The following is a 22,085-nucleotide window of genomic DNA, read 5'->3' on the forward strand; positions in this document are numbered from 1 at the left end:
TTGTTGTTTTTATTATTTCAAATGATATATTCTATTTTATTAATTGTTTATATTATTTAGTGTTTTACATACTATTACATACATTTATATTTATATATTTAACCTTTTTTCACATTTTTTTAATGCATGATTTCATTTTAACTCATTATTGTACCTTGATCGTCGCATTTCGTTTCTTCTCCGCTCCATTTTCCATTTGCCTGACAGGTGCGGTTTTCAGGTCCGAAAGTTTTAAATCCTCCCCAGCACTCGAAGTATAGGACGTCTCCCACAAAGTATCTCGCTTTCCGAGGATGGAACTCTCCATTGTCAAACATTTCTGGTCTGGGGCACTGCACAACTGTGGGGTTAAAGGAACCGAACATCACATAGAAATAATCTACAGAACTGGAACCAGTGGATCCTTTATTTGACGCAAGATGAAAAGCAGTAAAGATACAGTAGACGACAACTTTATGTGAAGCTTCCTAGAGGTCCGAGGTTCCCCAATCCAACACTGCCACACGGTTCATTCATATTCCATGCAAAATGTGTATCAGGCCCCCAGCTACCATGTGCCATTTATATTACTGGTGTCATCTTCAATGGCAGAGAAGTCTTTGGGTCTACTCAGGAACCCAGGTGACTGCTGCCTCTGCTCCCCCTATAGCTCGGCCCTTGGTTATTGCCTATTAGTCTCACCGGTTCTCAGTAAGCAGATGAGCAGTCAGTTACCTCTACATTGCGCCTTCACTTTCTCATCCGTCCACCGACCAGTGTAGAGGCAATCCCGTGAGAAGGACGGGTGCGGGTACATTCCTTGAGGGCAGCTGTACTCCACCGTACTGCCAACATTTCCTCCATTAGTCACAGTGTAAGTCCCACCAGCAATGGTTATTTTTGTAAGATCACATTCAGGTGTAGGGGCCGCAATACACACTAAATAGAAAAAGAAATAGAGTGAATGTACAAATGGCCTGCAAGGAAAAGCTCAACAATCAGTCTGGGCAGAGATCTGTATTATTATAGGGCAGGCACTGTTATCCCAATATGCGATGGTCCCCTGTGCAAAATTAGGACCTGAGCCCCCACCTGCGTTGGTCAGATCTATGGGCCCTTGTAGAATTCTAAATCCTATAAAGACATACGTGTGACCCCCTTAATGTAATAATGTCACCATCCCCATCCCGTACTAATTTTCCCCATCCTGAGCCCCTTGCAGTAATAATGTCCAACATCCTTTGTCCCTACTATTAAGAATGATCCCCATTCTGGGCCCTTTCAGAAATAATGTCCAACATCTTGGGCCCCTTCCTGGTAAAATGTCATTATCCTTAGCACCTTCCTGAAGTAATATCCCCCATCCTGAGACCCTTCCAGTACAAATGTCCACATTGTGGTGTAATCCTAAATTACGTCCTGCATTATACTCCAGAGCTGCACTCACTATTCTGCTGGTGCAGTCACTGTGTACATACATTACATTACTGATCCTGAGTTACAACCTGTATTATACTCCAGAGCTGCACTCACTATTCTGCTGGTGCAGTCACTGTTTACATACATTACATTACTGATCCTGAGTTACATCATGTATTATACTCCAGAGCTGCACTCACTAATCTGCTTGTGCAGTCACTGTGTATATACATTACATTACTGATCCTGTACTGATCCTGAGTTACATCCTGTATTATACTCCAGAGCTTCGCTCGCTATTCTGCTGGTGCAGTCAGTGTGTACATGTGGCGCCCCTGAGGGTTCAGTCGCCACAGAGGTACTGCACCTCACCCAGAGGCGTGGCATCTCCTTCTCTCAGGTAAGGATGGAGTATTGCCCGGGACCCCAACACCTGCACTCAACACTACACTACTCCAGGCCGGCTGGAAGGGCATTATGCACTTCTTCTGCTGCCCCGTCCCTGGCTGGAGTGGGGGGAACCAAAAGTAAGGGGGAACCCTGTAGTGGGTGTGGGTGGAGGACGCAGAACAGCAGAGCACTGTCAGGATTAGTATATAAAGGGAAGCCATCATGTGTAGGGTGGATTCAGAGAGAGAAGAGGAGAGGAGCAGTCTGAGGAGCAGAGTCTCTTCAGGAGCTCTGCTCCAGAGTGGGGCCTAGTAAGAGAGGCCCAAGAGTGAGAGGGAAGAGGAGGAGAAAGGCTCCAGTAACAGAAGGGATCCCAGGGGGTACGGTGAGTGCAGGACGGCACCCGTACGCCCGAATCTGCCAGGTGTCAGAGGGATCAGGCCGCAAGAAGGGAACCGGTCCATGGACTAGCTGAGTTACTTTACGTCTCAGCTGGAAAACCGGAAGCTTCTGCACTTTCAGGGTGCAGTTGCCACATCCGCACCTAAGCCGCCGAGAAGGGCACCAAGCCAGGTCTGGGTACTTCAAGCTGCCCAGAGGGATCTCAAGGTACCCGTTCAGGACATTTTGTGGTGAGGAGCAGGGCAGGAGGGAGAGACCCAGCGTGGGAAGTCGGCTAAGGAAGGAACATAAAGAGAGGGGTCCCGTTAAGTGCTCTTGAAATACTTGAGGGAGTGCTGAACCCCTGCCTGGTAAACACAGCGCGACGTGGGAGGCTGACACCTGTACAGTGCCACCTGAAGAACCTAAATAACTGTGAGTAAACTCAGATGACTGCACCCCACTGTTTTTGTCAGTTATTTCTGCTACGTTATCCCTCCTGCACTACAATGCCCAGCATCACCATCTGCACTTACACTGCCCCGGAGCTGTGCTCTGTCTGTGGAGAGGCGCACCAACTCAGCTGCCCTAACATCTGCTCCAGAGGTCTGCAGCAGCGCCGGTACCCATTACCGGGAACCACAGGTGGCGTCACGAGACAAAACTGTTATTCATCCTTTCGAGTAGCAGATCCCCTTTTAAAGAGTGACCCCAGGGTATGGGAACGGGAGCCGACTGCCGTGACATCCCAAGAAGGTAAAGGCCCGAGTACCGAGTCCCCCATATCCCCCTGGGCAAGTCATACTCTTCCTGGCGTGACGAACAGGATTTCGTGCCCATTATCACCGGGTATTGTGCGCCTAGAGACTGATTTTCTACACTGAATTTGGCGCCCGCCCCAGAAGAACGGGCGCCATTATGTGCGTACTCAAAGACAACAAGGAATCACCTCCCATCGTGGGCCGAGTCCCAGAATGGCGCCAAAAGAGAGGCCCGCCCCAAGCAACAGTGACCATGTACGTAGATGTGTCTATCAAAGTGGGGGCCGCTCCTAGGAGTGATCGACAACAGGCTGCCATGGAACTGTGTGACGCTGGAAGCCCTACCCTGGGAGATGGGGGACTCGGAGCCAGGTCCTATGTTGTCGATGGGGTGCAGCCGTGGCCCGGACCCGCTCCGTGCCCAGGGCCGTCACATTAAAAAGGATGGTACGGGCTTATCCGGGTTGAGTGGCTGATCTCGACTACGCCACCTGTGGCACCTGGTGAAGGCCACCAGCGCTGCTGCAGTCCGCTGAGGCAGGATGTTACGGCAGCCGTCGTTGTTACTACTCCCCACAGGCGGAGCAGGGCCTCAGGGCAGAGAGACAGGATGGAGGGGGTTGTAGTATAGGAGGTCTGGTGCTGCGTAGTGCGGTGTAATGCAGAATAAAGAGTCCGGAGGCCATAGGGGTTAACTTCCAGGGCTTTAACTCACGGTGGAGATTGCAGTTGAAAGGCTTCTCCCTGCTCCTCGTGGAGTTCTGCGGTCACCAGAGACGGGGGGGGGGGGGTCCGACAACCTCCGAGTAAGTCCAGTGTTCAATCAGGACCCCGCACCAGAATGTTCCTAGACTTCAGACCGGGTCCTTTCCTGTCTCTGTGTGTGTAGATAGGCCAGGTCTCCCTCTGAACTTCACTCAGAAAAAGGGTACGGGTGGCAGCTCCGCTCCTTACGTTACCCGGTGGGATCATCAGGGCCTACCGGGCTTCCCTGACCAGGACATAGAGTGGCAAGGTCAGGTGTCGGGGGCCGGTACCCCTCTTGCAGCCGGTATCCCTCTGAATAGATCAGATTAGCAAGGACAGGTGGCGTATACCGCTCCGTCTGCATCCCCCTCGGGATCCATTTGCGGTGGAGCTACACTCCTAAGCTCTGGGCCTTCTTGGTCATGGTCCTTGACCGGGCTAAGACATACGTTATCTGCAACCTGCCCCTCGACCCAAGGCGAGGGTACGAGGGCCGTGTCTCCATCCTCTGCAGGCCCACACAGGATCCACGCTCAGGGAGGGAGATCACGATCAAGGAACCAAGAACCAAAATGGCTGTGTATTAAATATCAAATTTAAAGTGTCACTAAAATGTGAATCCTCCACCCTCACCCACTAGTTGGTTCCCCCTATCTCTTGGTTCCCCAGTCTCCCAATTCCCAGTAGGGGCAGCACCTAGTGCCTATTAGCCCCCTCTGGTGGGAGAAGTGTGGTGTTGGATGTGGAGGTAGGGTCCTGACCATCGCACTGTTCTTACCTCAGAGGAGGAACACTACACTCCACTAGAGAAGTGCAGCATCCCTGTGGCGGTCGAACCCTCAGGGTCGCCACAGAACCGCCCCCGAAAGGGGAGAGGAGGAGGAGGAAAGCAGTGGAGACAGGGTGTAGTCTTAACCAGTCTAGACAGACCGCACCCGGCAACCAGCATGGACGGAAGCCAGGACCAAGCCTCCGCCTCTGGCCTGCAGCAACTAGAGACCCCCCTCAGCCTGGAGGGAGCGATATCTAAGCTGTCCCCGGAGGATGCCTAATTCCTCCAGGCTGAAGTGCAGGAGCTGAGCCAGCAAGTAGAGACGGCCCAGCAAGCGGCGGTCACAAGATGGAAGGAGGAGCTCCTGGCGAAGATCGCAGCCTGGCGGCAGCCAGCGCGGCGTGCCACCAGCGGCACCCCAGCCCCGGCGGAGCCTGATGAGCATCAGGAGGCCACGTGCAGCACAGAAGCAGGTAGGAGAAGTTCCCCTGTCCCGGGCACTGAAAGCGCCAACCTGATCCTGTGCCTCCTACAGAACCCTCCGTCCCCGGCCGCATACGCCCTGGAGCAACTCCTGAGCCCGGAACCTCCAACCCCGGGCGTCAACTCCGCGGACCTGCTGCTCGGCTCCCTCCCAGAACCGCCAGCCCCGGCACCCGAATGGGTGTATGGAGCGCCCTCTTTTGACTGGTCTGCAAAGTATGAGGACCAGCAACAACTCCCTCTAGTCCCCGCACCAGCACCCCCGGCTGCCCGCCAAGAAGGAGAAGAATTTAGGTGGGACAACCGGGGGGAGGACCTTATGGGGTTCCCGCAGGAGACCCAGGCCCAAGCTCTGCAGAGGGAAGAGTTCTGCAGACAGGAGCTCCTGCAGCTGGCCAAGGAACGGCGCACCCGGCGGGTGCGCTGGGAACAAATGGAGGCCAGGAACAAGGCCGCCAAAGCTCTCATTCACCAAACAGAGTCCGTCCGGCCTAGTCCCCGTGCGGAGGGACTAATAGTGAAGTTCAATCTGGAAGCCGGATGGGGCTTTATCAGTGATCCGCAATTCGATAGAGATAAAATTTAATTGTTCATGAGAACTGAAAATAATGTGTGCATTTAGTAACCCGTAAGGGTATAAAGACTTGTAGGCTGAGGACTGTGAGCAGCCAAAAACTGTACATTGTAAATAGTTGCACTTATTAAAGTGCCCCCTATTGGTTTTACATTAAAAGACCACTGAACAAAAACCCATTTGGCATGGCCGAAGACGTGGTCCAACACCTGGATCACTTATGCCCTGTAGCCACGCCCAGGGCCTACGTTGAGGGTTTTCGGACGGTTCCCTCATGCTGCTCATGTCGCACCTTCACCAGTGAGATGGACACCTGGTTATGGGGCTCACTGTAACTTTAAGAAGAATGTCTTATATGAAAAATGTTTTATATATCTGAAGAAAGTTTTATAATGTTTTGATAAAAAGTAACCAGTAACGTTTAAGAAAAAGTGCCTCCCATAAAGGGAAGAAAACGTTTGTTTATAATCTTATATGTGAATGCATTCTAAAAATTGCATGTCTGTAATATACCGTGTTTTACTCTGTTCCAGCCCGCGGACGTGCTGTGTTTTGCCGGGGGGGAATGTGGCGCCCCTGAGGGTTCAGTCGCCACAAAGGTACTGCACCTCACCCAGAGGTGTGGCATCTCCTTCTCTTAGGTAAGGATGGAGTACTGCCCAGGACCCCAACACCTGCACTCAACACTACACTACTCCAGGCCGGCTGGTAGGGCATTATGCACTTCTTCTGCTGCCCCGTCCCTGGATGGAGTGGGGGGAACCAAAAGTGAGGGGGAACCCTGTAGTGGGTGTGGGTGGAGGATGCAGAACAGCGGAGCACTGTCAGGAGTAGTATATAAAGGGATCTCAAGGTACCCTTTCGGGACTTTGTGTGGCGAGGCGCAGGGCAGGAGGGAGAGACCCAGCGTGGGAAGTCGGCTAAGGAAGGAACATAAAGAGAGGGGTCCCATTAAGTGCTCTTGAAATACTTGAGGGAGTGCTGAACCCCTGTCTGGTAAACGCAGCGCGACGTGGGAGGCTGACACCTGTACAGTGCCACCTGAAGAGCCTAAATAACTGTGAGTAAACTCGGATGACTGCACCCCACTGTTTCTGTTAGTTATTTCTACCACGTTATCCCTCCTGCATTACAACGCCCAGCATCACCATCTGCACCTACACTGCCCCGGAGCTGTGCTCTGCCTGTGGAGCTGCTCTAACATCTGCTCCAGAGGTCTGCAGCAGCGCCGGTACCCATTACCGGGAACCACAGGTGGCATCACGAGACAAAACTGTTATTCATCCTTTCGAGTAGCAGATCACCTTTTAAAGAGTGACCCAGGGTCCAGGCCCGGGAGTCGACTGCCGTGACATCCCATAGAAGGTAACGGCCTGGGTACCGAGTTTTTCCCATATCCTTCAGGGCGAGTCATACATTACATTATTTATCCTGTACTGATCCTGAGTTACATCCTGTATTATACTCCAGAGCTGCACTCACTATTCTGCTGGTGCAGTCACTGTGTACATACATTAGATTACTTATCCTGTACTGATCCTGAGTTACATCCCGTATTATACTCCAGAGCTGCACTCACTATTCTGCTGGTGCAATCACTGTGTACATACATTACATTACTGATCCTGTACTGATCCTGAGTTACATCCTGTATTATACTCCAGAGCTGTACTCACTATTCTGCTGGTGCAATCACTGTGTACATACATTACAATACTGATCCTGTACTGATCCTGAGTTACATCCTGTATTATACTCCAGAGCTGCACTCACTGTTCTGCTGGTGCAGTCACTGTGTACATACATTACATTACTGATCCTGTACTGATCCTGAGTTACATCCTGTATTATACTCCAGAGCTGCGCTCACTATTCTGCTGGTGCAGTCACTGTGTACATACATTACATTACTGACCTTGCACTGATCCTCAGTAGAGATGAGCGTTGTTCGACTCGAACTGTTCGCCAATCTCAAATTCGAGCTGTTTTGGGCGGTGTTCGAGCCGTTCGGCGAACACGAACGATTTGAGAAAAATTCGGCTGTTCGAGGTTATGTTCGATAACTGTTCGTGCACCAAAATCATAACTGGATTTTTTCTCAGTAATGATGAAAATTAATGTTAATACGCAGTTTGAGTGTACAGCGGGGTGGGGGGAGGGGCAGGGGATGGATCTCTGCAGGAATAATGAAGATCTTCATTTTTTTTTCTCTTTCCCGCATTTACAGTGGGGAGGTGCAGTCTGTCAGCCTATCAGCAGCGCACACACGGAGCGAAGTGCTTTTTTTCACATAAGCAAGGGCATGTGTCATTGGCAGTGTATGTCACATGTCCTTGCCCTATAAGACCCAGCCATTTTCCACGTAGCCACCATTTTCTCACTGCTGCAGCTGCGTGTTAGACGGCACCGCTGTTGCTGTGTGCACTATACCTTGTTAATTTCAAGCCAATTTTCGCACAAATCTACAGATAGCTTGGGAGTAGGGAATAGTTGTGATTGCAGTCCTTTTAAGGACTAGGTTACAGCATTTCCTACGACTTTTATCAGGCAGGTCTGTGCTCTTAAATAGATAGATTGTGGGAGTAAAGACTAATTGTAATTGCAGTCCTTTTCAGGACTAGGTTACATCAGTTCCTATCAATTTTTGCCAGGCAGGTCTGTGCCAGTGCTGTGCAAGTTTTTTTCACAGCATTTGGCTAAATCTAGCAAAGCTAATCCTTTTTGGCCTATTGCAGAGTGTGTTAGTCAGTGGAGTAGCCTATCTGTGTTGCAAGATATACCACCTGTGTATAGAATACCAATTTTTTTACTGCACCTAGTGAAGTAAAATCTTTTGGGCATAGCATCATTCTATTAGTCCATCTATACTGACCTCCATCAGGTTGCAAATTGAATATCATTTTTTTCTGCATCTAGCTCTGAAAAAATATTTGGGCTTCTAGCAGTGTGTGGGACTTTCTCTATTAGTCCATCTATACTGACCTCCATCAGGTTGCAAATTAAAAATAATTTATATCTGCATTTAGCTCTGAAAAAATATTTGGCCTTCTAGCAGTGTGTGGGACTTTCTCTATTAGTCCATCTATACTGACCTCCATCAGGTTGCAAATTAAAAATAATTTTTTGTCTGCATCTAGCTCTGAAAAAATATTTGGCCTTCTAGCAGTGTGTGGGACTTTCTCTATTAGTCCATCTATACTGACCTCCATCAGGTTGCAAACTGAATATAATTTTTTTCTGCATCTACCTCTGAAAAAATATTTGGGCTTCTAGCTGTGTGTGGGACTTGTTCTATTAATCCATCTATACAGACCTCCATCAGGTTGCAAACTGAATATAATTTTTTTCTGCATCTACCTCTGAAAAAATATTTGGGCTTCTAGCAGTGTGTGGGACTTGTTCTATTAATCCATCTATACTGACCTCCATCAGGTTGCAAACTGAATATAATTTTTTTCTGCATCTAGCTCTGAAAAAATATTTGGCCTTCTAGCAGTGTGTGGGACTTTCTCTATTAGTCCATCTATACTGACCTCCATCAGGTTGCAAACTGAATATATTTTTTTTCTGCATCTACCTCTGAAAAAATATTTGGGCTTCTAGCTGTGTGTAGGACTTGTTCTATTAGTCCATCTATACTGACCTCCATCAGGTTGCAAACTGAATACAATTTTTTTCTGCATCTACCTCTGAAAAAATATTTGGGCTTCTAGCTGTGTGTGGGACTTGTTCTATTAATCCATCTATACAGACCTCCATCAGGTTGCAAACTGAATATAATTTTTTTCTGCATCTACCTCTGAAAAAATATTTGGGCTTCTAGCTGTGTGTGGGACTTGTTCTATTAATCCATCTATACTGACCTCCATCAGGTTGCAAACTGAATATAATTTTTTCTGCATCTACCTCTGAAAAAATATTTGGCCTTCTAGCAGTGTGTGGGACTTTCTCTATTAGTCCATCTATACTGACCTCCATCAGGTTGCAAACTGAATATATATTTTTTCTGCATCTACCTCTGAAAAAATATTTGGGCTTCTAGCTGTGTGTAGGACTTGTTATATTAGTCCATCTATACTGACCTCCATCAGGTTGCAAACTGAATACAATTTTTTTCTGCATCTACCTCTGAAAAAATATTTGGGCTTCTAGCTGTGTGTGGGACTTGTTTTATTAGTCCATCTATACTGACCTCCATCAGGTTGCAAATTGAATATAATTTTTTTCTGCATCTAACCCAGCCAATACTTTTGGCCTGATACCACAGTTTGGCCACTCAGCTCTGCTCGGTTCCCATCCATTGTTTTTTTGTGCAAACAACTCCAGAGTTGTGAATTAGTTAACCATCAAAATGAGTGGAAAAAGGCCTGCTGCTGGTGGAAAGGGGAATAGGCGTGTTGGGAAGGGGAAAAAAGGTTGTGTCCGTGGGGTAGGTGTTAAAGTAACAGTAACATCTGCAGAAGAAAGACCATCTTCCAGCCAAACTAAAATGTCTACTTCTTTTAGCGGACAATGTGATAAGATCCCTTTCTTACGGCCACGCCAATCGCTACAAATTCCAGATGAGGCACAAAAACAGCAGGTGCTTCAACGGATATCAAGTGCTCCTTTAAGTGGGCTCTCCTCCACATCAACTTCAACATCACAAATACTCCAGTCCTCAAATGTGTCACCCCAATCGCACTTGCTTCCTCACAGCTCCCAAATCTCCAGCTGCCCGTCTGAGTATGAGGTAGAACAGATGGTTGAGTCTGCAGAGCTGTTTACTCATACTATAGCCTGGGAATCAGAGGTCGACTCCAGCGCTTCTGTGAATCCAGACGAGGAAATGATCTGCACTGATGCCCAGAATCTTTATGAGTCGGATCCAGGACCAGACGCAGAAGGTTCTGACCATAATGTAAACCCTCATTCCCAAACTGTAACTCCTGTTGGTGGAGACAATGAGGAAGATGATGATGAGACTCAAATACCTGATTGGAGCGACAACTTTAGTTTTTTGTCAGGGCAGGAACAGGTTGGCTCTGAGGACGACGAGTGTGATAACGCACAGGGTGATGATGATGAGGTTGGAGATTCCACTTACTGTCAACCCACAGTCAGCCAAGAGATGAGGTCAGCAGAGGAGGTGGAGGAAGATGCTAGTGACGACGAGGTCAGGTTGCGCCTTCCTGGACAGAGACGTAGTACTGGAAGCACGTCAACAACTGCATCCTCAAACACAACTCTGCCTCTCACCACAAGTCGTGGTGGCTCTTCAGGTCGCATGGGTGCTAAGCCTTGCATAGCCTGGGCATTTTTTCAGATCGATAAAGATGACCCAACTCGTGTTATCTGTAACATTTGTCAGCAAAAGCTAAGTAGAGGCCAAAAAATACATAGTTTGAGTACTTCATGCATGAACCGGCACATGGACATGAAGCATAAGTTGCAGTGGGAAGCTCAGTGTGCTACAATGCGGCCTAGCCGGCCGGGCCAACCACCGTCTGCCATATCTTGTGCATCCGCGGCCTCTTCATCCTCTGTGACTGGGGGGACAGCAGTCACACCTGTTTTGGGGCGCAGACCTGCCACCTCTTTACCCGCAACAGCCAGCGTGATTGGCAGGTCATCATTTTCTTTGGAGGTGGTAACACCAGCTGGTGTTGAGCGCTGTCCGACATCGATAGCACCACCTTTGGATCAAGGCAACCTAACATGTCCGCCTGCATCTTCCTCACAGACCGGCAGTTTGCCGGGGACACCCTTATCAACCCCGTCTAAGCACAATAGCCAGCCCTCGGTCCCTCAGATGTGGACAAGTAAAAGACCATTTCCTCCTAGCCATGAGAAAGCTAAGAGGTTGAATTTCACCATCTGCAAGCTCTTGGCTACAGAAATGCTGCCTTTCCGCCTGGTGGACACAGAGGATTTTCGAGACCTTATGTCCGTCGCAGTGCCCCAGTACCAGATGCTCAGTCGGCACTACTTCTCAAAGAAAGGTGTGCCTGCGCTCCACCAGCATGTCGCACACAACATCACCGCTTCTTTGAGAAACTCTGTGTGTGACAGGGTGCATTTCACCACAGACACTTGGACGAGTAGGCATGGACAGGGGCGTTACATGTCGCTGACTGGGCACTGGGTAACTATGGTGACAGCAGGACAAGGGGCTGCTGTCCAAGTCTTGCCGTCCCCACGAGTTGTGCGTCAATCCTCTTTATGTCAAAGTTCCTCCACTGCTTCTGCCTCCTCAACCTCCTCTCGGTCTTCCACCTGCACCCAAAGCCTGTCTGGTCATGCCACAAGCTTTCTAACTGCGCAGAAGGGATCCTGCACACCTCCTTACTATGCTGGCAGTAGGGCTCAACGTCATCAGGCGGTTTTTACATTGAAATGTCTGGGAAATGTGAGTCACACAGCTGAGGAGTTGTGGTCAGCTCTGGAGAACCAATTTCATGAATGGTTGTCTCCACTGGACCTGAAACCAGGGAAGGCCGTGTGCGACAATGCTGCAAACCTGGGTGCGGCCCTTCGCCGGGACAATGTCACACACGTGCCTTGTATGGCTCACATGTTGAACCTGGTTGTCCAGCAATTTTTAGCCCACTATCCCAGACTAGATGGCCTTCTGCAGAGGGCACGGTCGCTGTGTGCTCACTTCCGCCGTTCGCATCCCGCAGCTCAGCGACTTACATCTCTACAGAAGTCGTTGGGCCTGCCACTTCACCGGCTAAAATGCGATGTGCCTACCCGGTGGAATTCAACTCTGCACATGTTGCAGTGACTGTGGCAGCACCGACAAGCCCTGGTGCAATACGTTCTGACGTATAGCCTGGGCCAACGAGATCCAGAGGTGGGGAAAATCACGCTGGAGGAGTGGTCTCAGATCAGGGACCTATGCACCCTTCTGCACAGTTTTGAAATGGCGACGAAGATGTTTAGTGCTGACGATGCCATTATCAGCATGACTATTCCGGTGATTTACATGCTGGAGCACATGTTAAACAGAATTCGGAGTCAGGTGGTGGCACAAGAGGAGGTGGAGGAAGTAGAGGTGGAGGAGTTGTATGCGGAAGGGCTAACATCTGCAAGGTCCAGACGGTCGGCAGCACCAAGGCGGCAGGCATGTGAGTGTAATAGTGGGGAAGGGCGTAGCCTTCCCTTGAGACTGAGAGAGTAAAAGGAAGAGTTCCTGAAGACAGACCTCCCCAACTGTGGTAGGCCAAGCTAAGGGGGTTAGCTTTAGTGGTCCGGTTGGTAGAGCAGAGGGGGAACTTAGTGCCCTTATCAAGCCTAGAGAGATATAGAGCTTGTTCCTGGTATAGTTCCTTCTGGGCTGTAGTACCTGAAAACAGCCACAAGATGCCACTGTTCGGGGTGCAGATGTCAGGATGAGTCTGCTAGCCGAGCTATAGACAGTGATGGGTTAAGGTTCTGTGATGACAGCTCACTGAGGGTGGGCATATTAGGAAAGTCTCTGTTTTAATTTCCTGAATCAGGAAGTGATAGAGTAGTACAAGAAGGGATTGCGACCTGATGAGACAGCCTTACTATAGTGGCTGCTAGGGTAGACGGGAGCGCCGAACCCTCAGACAGTGAGATCCCAGTGCGCAGTTCTCCCCACGCAAGAGCACGAGTCCTGTTTGCTCGCCGTAGAAACTCACCAAAGCGTAGTGAGGACACGGGGCACTTCTGGTCTGCAGGCAGCAGAGGAAGCTAAACAGTACTCCAAGCAAAGACGTGGGGGGAGAGATATCGGATCCGTTCACTGTTAATACAGAGGAGTCTCTAGGGCCAGGAATTATAGCCACAGGGATGCTCCGCTTAAAGAAGGAACCAGGGCTGAAGCAGTTAACGGCGCCTGTGAGGGAGATGATTACCTGTCGGGCCTTATCCATTATATCTGACTGTAAATACTGTAAATATTCCTCTTCCCCAAGTAAAGTCCAAGTTCTGGTTAAGAACCTCGTGTCCTCTGAAATTATTGCTGCCCTGGTCCCAGAAGAAAATTGCCTGGAGACAGCCGCGATCGGATGGCGTGAAGTAAGTGAAGAGCACTACATACACAGCCACACTTCAGAGAGAGGACACGTATTGTCTGTAGGGTGCCATAGCGAGAGGGGGCTACAGCTCGCCCACGACTACCTCGCTGGGGCACCTTACATGAGGGTGGGGGAGATGGTTTTACCAGGGCGCATGGTAGCAGCCAAACTAGTGAGGAAGGTGCAGGAGCCCAGGAAGAAGTGGAGGACGAACTGATGGAAGACTCATCAGATGAAGGAGACCTTGATCACATTTCTGTTGTGCGAGGTTGGGGGGAGAGGACAGAGGAAGGAAGCATGATTGTTACCTCGCCACCAACACAACAGGGACTTGGTGCTCCTGGATGCGCAACACACATGAGTGCCTTCTTGCTGCACTACCTGCAACATGACCCTCGAATTGTGAGAATTAGAAATAATCCTGACTACTGGGTTGCCACACTGTTAGATCCCTGGTACAAAAGTAAATTTGCAGAAATTATTCCTGCCATAGAAAGGGATGCACGCATGCAGGAGTATCAGCAGAGACTGTTGCAGAATCTTACATGTGCTTTTCCACAAAACACCAGTGGTGCACGTAGTGAATCTCACAGTTCCAACTTGCCAACCGTGGGACCGTCAAGTGTTTAGCACTCAAACCGTAACAGAACCACAGTATCTGCTGGTAACATCAATTTTGCGGAATCATTTCACCACTTTTTTAGCCCATCCTTTGCAAGGCCACAGAAGACAAGAAGTCTGACACATAGTCAACGCCTAGAGACGATGGTACAGGAGTATCTCCAAGTAAACATTGAAGCCATGACTGTGTCACTGGACCCTTGCTCTTTTTGGGCTTCCAATCTGGATAAATGGCCGGAGCTAGCCACTTACGCCTTGGAGATCTTGTCATGCCCCGCAGCCAGCGTTCTGTCTGAACGTGTGTTCAGCGCTGCTGGTGGTGTGCTGACAGATAAGCGCACGCGGCTCTCCACTGATAATGTAGACAGACTCACGTTCATAAAGATGAACAAATCATGGATCCGAAACGACTTTTCTACCCCTGTGTCATCCTGGGGAGAGTAAAAGCTTGATGATTGGTTAAAATCACCCTACCAACCGTTTTAAGCTTTCAAATTACTAATCATGTTTATCTGTATCTTGGCTGGAAAATAATTTGGGCTTTGTAGCAGTGTGCAGCACTGATTCTATTAGGCCATCTATAATAAGCTCCACCAGATTTAAAATTACTAATCATGTTTATCTGTATCTTGACTGGAAAATAATTTGGGCTTTGTAGCAGTGTGCAGCACTGATCCTATTAGGCCATCTATACTAAGCTCCACCAGATTTAAAATTAATAATAATTTTTAGCTGCATCTAGCCCGGAAAATAATTTTGGGGCTCCGAGATGCGCAAGACACATAAGTGCCTTCTTGCTGCACTACCTGCAACATGACCCTCATATTGTCAGAATTCGAAGTAATCATGACTACTGGGTTGCCACACTCTTAGATCCCCCAAACTTTTCGATCAACCTTTTCATTTTAATAAAGACCAAAAAAATGGTCATTTTTGAAATTATAAGCATTAGCAGGTTATTAGAAACTGAAATCAAACAGTTTTCAACTCAAAACTTTATTCTAGGTGATGTTACATTTTCACATAGGACCCCTTGTTCGAAAGGAGCTTCTGAACTCTCTCGTCCATTGAATTTGTCAGGTTTTGGATGGTTTCTGCTTCAATTGTTTTGCATGAGGACAGAATACCCTCCCAGAGCTGTTGCTTAGATGTGAACTGCCTCCCGCCATCATAGACACTCCATTTGATGATGCTCCAGAGGTTCTGAATGGGGTAGAGGTCAGGGGAGCATGGGGGTCACACCATAAGTTTGTCCCCTTTTATACCCATATCAGCCAGAGATGCAGATGTTTTATGTGCAGCATGAGATGGTGCATTATCATGCAAAAAAATGATCTTGCTGTGAAATACACGGTTCTTCTTCTTGAACCATGGCAGGAAGTGCTGTTTGAGAAAATCCGCATACATTATGGAGTTCATCTTTAGCGCCTTCAGGGATCCTAAAGGGGCCGACAATCTCTCTCCCCATGATTCCAGCCCAAAACATTACTCCACCTCCTCCTTGTTGGCGCAGTTGCCGTGTTTGCGTGGGGTGTCCATCAACCAGCCATCCTCCACTCCATCCATCTGGACCATCGAGCGCTGCACGGCACTCATCCGTGAACAAAACAGTTTTGAAATCAGTCTTCATGTAATGTTTGGCCCACTGGAGCCGTTTCTGCTTGTGTGAAGTGGATAGAGGAGGTCGACAGGATGGCGTATGCACAGCTGCAAACCTCTGAAGGACCCTGCATCTTGTTGTTCGGGGGACGTTGGAGGCACCAGCAGCTTCAAAAACTGACGTAATTGCCTGTAGGAAAGAGTCCTCAATTTGCCCTTATCAGCACGCACACGTGTGTACTGTGAATCAGCTACATACTTCTTGATTGCCAAGACACTTCATCCTGATCATCGCACAATGTTGATTGTAGTCATGCCTTGACCTAAACACTCCACAATTTGTTGCTTCTCAGCAGCCGACACATCCTTTTTCTTTCCCATTTTGGCAGAAAATGTAGGCTGCTTAATAATGTGAGACAGCCTTCTTAAGTAGTCTTGCCGTTCATTGGACACACCTGCCAAACTAATTAGCACAGGTGTCTGCAATTGCTTACAGTGATATAAAGAGCCCTGACAAACATCACCATCAATGAGTTTAACTGACAAACAAACAAATTCTTCCCTTATCACTCCTAAACACTTTTTGCATAATAATTTGGAACGCGGTGTACATGTGCTTTTCCACAAAACACCAGTGGTTCACGTAGTGAATCTTACAGTTCTAACTTGCCAACCGTGGTCTGTATGGAGTTGTTCAATAAAGGGCCCAAAATTAAGATAACATAGATGGGAGAGGTCTCTATGAATAGGAATTCCTAAGTATTTGATACCCTGTGAGGGCCAGGCAAAGGGAAAGTTGGACTGGATGGAATCCTATATGGATTTGGGGAGGGAGACATCGAGGGCCTCAGACTTCGCTGCATTGATTTTAAAATTTTACCATGTAACAAAGTGATCTATTTCAGCCATAACAGCATGGATGGATATATGTGATTGAGTGATATATACTAGGACATCATCAGCAAATAGAGAGCACTTGTACTCGGTGCCTCCCACCTCAATCCACCTAATATTGGGTATATGGCGAATTGATGAGAGCAGGTGCTCCGTCACTAGGATGTATAAGAGAGGGGACAGAGGACATCCCTGCCTTGTCCCATTGGTGATTGTGAAAGGTGATGAAAATGTTCTGATGCACCCCCTGGGCCTTGGGACACCCGGAGCCGGACCCTTTTTGGTGGATGCTGGTGGTTGAAGTCTTCGTGGCGGCGACACGGTTCCGTGGCTCAGGGTGGTCAAACCAGTGGCGGAACTATTTATGTGGTTTTGATGTTTAAATGTCCGACTATGCCACCCGTGGATTGCGGTCAGAGTGAACCGCCGCTACAGGGCAGACCGCTGAGGCTGGTGTTGTGGGTGCAGCAGAGCGTAGCATAACTCCCCACGGGAGGAGTATAGCCTCAGGGCAGTGTATGCGGAGGATGGGGGTGATGGTGCAGGGCAGCAGCAGTAACGACACGGAGTCAGTGATGCAGTTGTAGCACCCTGAGGATTCGGCTGCTACAGGGGTATTACACCTCAAGCCAGAGGTGTGGTATTCCACTCCCGGGTAAGGATGGAGTGTGGAACTGAGCTCAGTAGGCTGCATGCACTACACACATCCCATTTCCGGGGGACAGACCAATGGTACTCCCACTAGAGAAATGTGCAGGTACGACAGTGTCTGTCCCTGGCTGGAGTGGGAGGGGGGTGGAACATCCCAGTAGTGTAGGGGCAGATAGGGGGAGCAGTCTGGGTAATGCTAGGAGCTCATTGGGTGCTGGTCACCTGAGCTCACACATAGAGGGAGTATATAAGGTGGGAACCATCTTAGATCAGGGTCAGTCAGTCTGTCAGTCTTTTGTAGAGTGAGTCAGAGGAAGAGAGCAGAGGAGAAGAGCAGCTCCAAGGCCCAGAGAGAGAGAGAGAGGAGAAAGAAGGACCCAGACGGGGAGAAGAGAGAACTCCAAGAACCCAAGATTAGATCAGAGGGTGAAGAGTTGGCACAAGGGTACCGGATCCCAAGCTGGTGGAGGGCCCTAATCCTTAGCCAGAGACCGGAGGTCGTGGGCAGGATCTGCCACGACCACCCACTAAATCCACCCGGAAGGCAAACCAAGAATAGGGTCAGGGAACCCAGAGACAAGGGTTTACCAACAAGAGGCCCGAGGGAGCCGGACTTAGGTGGATCCCTGGTGGGGAAGGCCAGAGAGAAGGAACGTCAGAAAGGGAGCTCAGGATCACGCTCCAGAATTACTTGGGAGTTGGCCGAGTCCAGGACCTGGTGGACGCAGCACGGCTCGGGCGGTCACTCAAGGCCGGAGTGACCAGCATAACAGCAGTAAGTAAAGACCCTGAACTGCACAGCCCGACTCTGAGTCTCATTACCATCCTCACTGCACCTCCACAACCACCATCCTCTACACCTGACCCCCTGAGGCTATACCCCTCCCGTTGGGGGTTATACTACCTGAGCTGCACACACATCACCAGCCTCAGCGGACCCTGCTGCAGCGGCGGCCGTATTGACCGCAATTCAACGGGTGGCGTAGTCGACATAAAAGAACATCTAGTAACATCTATAAGGACTGCCACACACTGAGCTAGACACCCTGGGCACGGACCGGGTCACCGCCACTCGGAGACTACAACCCCCCCCCATCTGATCCGGCTCCGGGTAATCCCCCAAACAACACGGGCCCAGGGGGCGCGTCACAGTCCAGGGCCTTTACTCACAGTTCTTATTATCCAGACCACGTCTGCAGGTAACGGCTGCCCACATCGTACTGTGCTCACCAGGTGAGGGGCTCAGACAACTCCCAGATAACTTTGGAGCGCTTCACAGGATCCCCTTTGTGTGTCCTTTGTCTGGCCTTTCTTACCAACCCTTCTGTCCGGCTGCCTCAGGCCTCCTCTTGGTAAACTTGGCGCCAGTTTCCCTGACCCTATGTGGTGCCTTCCTAGCGGGTGTAGCGAGGGGCTGCGCCACATAAAATGTCACAGCCTCCGGTTTCTAGCTGAGGGTCGTTTCCTGCCTCCACTAGTTTCGGGGACCGGTCTCCCCCTTTGGCCTGACCCCTCCACGCAGGTGGATTCGGGCGTGCGGTGGCGACTCGCCCGTCCGCACCCCTGGGATCCCTTCATTCCTCATTCCTGGAGCCTTCTCCGCTCCTCTTCCTTCCTTCTCCCTCTTCCAGGCCTGGGCCTCTGTTACTAGGCCCGCCTCCGGAGCAGAGCTCATGCAGAGCCCCTGCTCCCTGCCACTTCTGCTCAGACTTCTCTGCACTGAACTAAGATGGTGCCCACCTTTTATACTCCCTTCTCAATGCACCCAGGAACTGCTTCCTCCCTGCACTACAGGGTTCCCCTTCCTCAGTGTTCCCTCCCCCCACTCCAGCCAGGGACAGGGACTGTCGTGCCCATCTCAGGGGCATATTGGTCACCCTGCCCCACGGCAATGTGGTGTAATGCATGCAGGTGTCGGGTCCTGATCCACACTCCATCCTTACCTGAGAGTGAGATATCACACCTCTGGGTGAGGTGCAATACCTCTGTAGCAACCGAGCCCTCAGGGTGCTACAGTTCCATTTATCTTCAGCCTAGGTGACGTATTGTGATACAGGGCCGTGATTTTGGCTATAAAAGGGTCCCCTAGACCCCTACCCCACGCTTTTTAAGAGAATCATATATGGCGTGCCAGGAGACTCTATGGAATGCTTTCTCAGCATCCAATGAGAGTATCTAATTACAAATTTTAACTGCATCTAGCCCAGGAAATACTTTGTGCCTAGTAGCAGTGTCTGCTAGTCAGCGGATTATCCCGGCTGTTAAGCAAGCTACACCACCTGTAGTTTGGACACTTAATTTTTTCAAAGGAAATGCTTCGGGACCACGGGATACTCAGTGAAGAGCATCAGGAGGCACCCCAAGGCATAGGGGCTGGGACTGGCAGTAGGACGCCTTGCGGTGGACAGCCGAGCTCGATCCTTATAAAAGCTTTTTAACTGCAGCAGCTTTAGTGGACGCTACTGGAGCTGGAATTACGCGGCTGCTGGCATGAGACTTGCCCTCCAATAGATCCTTGTAAATGGATTTAAAGTGTATTCATTCAAATTAGAGGGACAATTTAAATTAAAAAGCTTAGAGCTGCCTCCACCACAGGGGGGCTCGCTCGACCCACCAGCGGACAGGCACCAGTATTGGGAGAGGGGGGCTAGCCGTCAGGGTTCACCGCGGCTCTGGCACAAACCCGGCGACACGGAGGTGGCACGGGTGAGAACGGACTGAACGTGTCGGCTTCTCACTTTTTGGATTTTAGAAGGGCATGACATGCCTATATCTGTGTCTCCCCCTCCTTTTACTCCTCCACCTCTTTTCTTTTCGCATGACTATATGTACTTGTCACTTTTCCATGTATTAGTTGTGTCTTCTGAGCAGTTTGTCAGCTTTTGGACACCTTTGAAGGTGTTTTCTATGTGTTTCTATGTGTTTTTGTTTGCCTGCCATTGGTTTTAACGGTGTTCGAAGGTGTTCGACGAACAGTTCGACGAACAGTTCGGCGAACACACGGGTGTTCGACGAACCGAATCGAACTCGAACACTACGGGGGTGGCTCAACACTAATCCTCAGTTACATCCTATATTATACTCCAGAGCTGCACTCACTATTCTGCTGGTGCGGTCACTGTGTACATACATTACATTACTGATCCTGTACTGATCCTGAGTTACATCCTGTATTATACCCCAGAGCTGCACTCACTATTCTGCTGGTGCAGTCACTGTGTACATAGATTACATTACTGATTGTGCACTGGTCCTGAGTTACATAAGTTTGTATAACTTTTAGTTCAACTGATGCTGCCACATAGTATATAAGTAATTTTACCATGATTATAAATCTAGGTGTCCATCAAGCAATAAAAACAATGGCACTTCTCAATACAATATACAGACCTTTCCCAGGGTAGTGGAAACCCCAGAGAAAATTAAGAGTTCCATGAACTGTATATACAAAAAGAGTATTCAATTTTTATTCAAAACATATATGCAGACAAATGATCAAATATATGATCACAGTAAAAAAAAAAAAACAGAAAATGCCTCTAGAGGACACTGTGACTACATAGAATATAATAGTGATAATCTCAATATATAAAATAAATATGTCTATAGGGTATCAAAGTGATATATGCCCAGTGGCCCAATAACCCTATATACAGACAAAAGATATTTCCCTAAAGTAACAGGACAGAGGAATTAATATTACCTGGTAAAGTACAAAGATTATCAAAGACAATTCTCTTAATGAATCATACCATCATATGTAACACAATAGTAGTAGTATAAGAAGTGTCCTGATAATATTGCACATAGCCCCTTATTCGTATGTCCTAAGTTACTTATAGTACGTGTCCTTAGTGAAACTATAGTTAATGATGTACTGAAAAAATTACTCTGTCTCAGTGAGTAAAGAGATTACCTGTAAGTGTGTAAACCGTGAAAATGATCGCAGTGCCCTCTCACCCCAACGCGCGTTTTGCTTCATTCTTCCGCGGGCGTGTCGGGGAAGAAGCGAGGTGAAACGCGCATCAGTGTATTTCTTTTATATATTGAGATTATCACTATTACATTCTATGTAGTCACAATGCCCTCTAGAGGCACTTTCTGTTTTTTACTGTGATCATATATTTGATCACTTGTCTGTATATATGTTTTGAATAAAGATTGAATACTCTTTTTAAATATACGGTTTATGGAACTCTTTATTTTCTCTGGAGTTTCCACTACCCTGGGAAAGGTCTATAAATAATTTTACCAATAGAGTCCACATAGCACTGCGGTATATTTCCCACGTATGAATGCACAAAAAAAACAAATATAAGCGTCCTAATGAAAGCATCTATATAATACACCATACAATGACTATATAATACCGATATATAATATACAAAAAATACTATTAAATAGTGTCCACATAACTGTGATAAATTGGCCATAGAACACAGCCGCTCATTGCTCAAATTATCCAAAAAATGAGAGTAATACCACTATACAATTCCAAAATAATACCACCTAACTAATACCACAAATAATACTACTAAATAATGTGCACATAACAATGATTTATACTTCCAACACATTAGAGCACATCAACGCCAAAATATGTGTTCTAATCAAAAGTGCCGAAATAATACCTCAATACACCACAGTATACAATGTATACGCAATACAATATATATAATACTGCCATATACTGTACAAATAATATTATTATATAGTGTCCACATAACACAGTCATATATTTCCCATATAATACTGGTGCACATTACCCACACAATGGTACCCAAAAAAGT

General features: G+C 48.4%; 1 protein-coding gene across 1 annotated transcript in view; it reads right to left on the reverse strand.

Moving 5' to 3' along the window:
* The window catches only part of LOC141155150 (complement factor B-like), a 67,760-nt gene that overhangs the window by 45,207 nt on the left and 468 nt on the right, over nucleotides 1–22,085 (reverse strand). Inside the window, exons 2-3 of the mRNA XM_073641835.1 lie at nucleotides 715–918; nucleotides 155–340 (exon numbers count right to left, since the gene is read on the reverse strand). Coding sequence (XP_073497936.1) covers nucleotides 155–340; nucleotides 715–918 — 390 coding nt within the window. The remainder of the gene's footprint in view (nucleotides 1–154; nucleotides 341–714; nucleotides 919–22,085) is intronic.

The sequence above is a fragment of the Phyllobates terribilis genome, unplaced genomic scaffold (genome assembly GCF_046119375.1).
Source record: "Phyllobates terribilis strain yellow unplaced genomic scaffold, ASM4611937v1 Scaffold_7__3_contigs__length_470593459, whole genome shotgun sequence".
Taxonomy (NCBI): Eukaryota; Metazoa; Chordata; class Amphibia; order Anura; family Dendrobatidae; genus Phyllobates; species Phyllobates terribilis.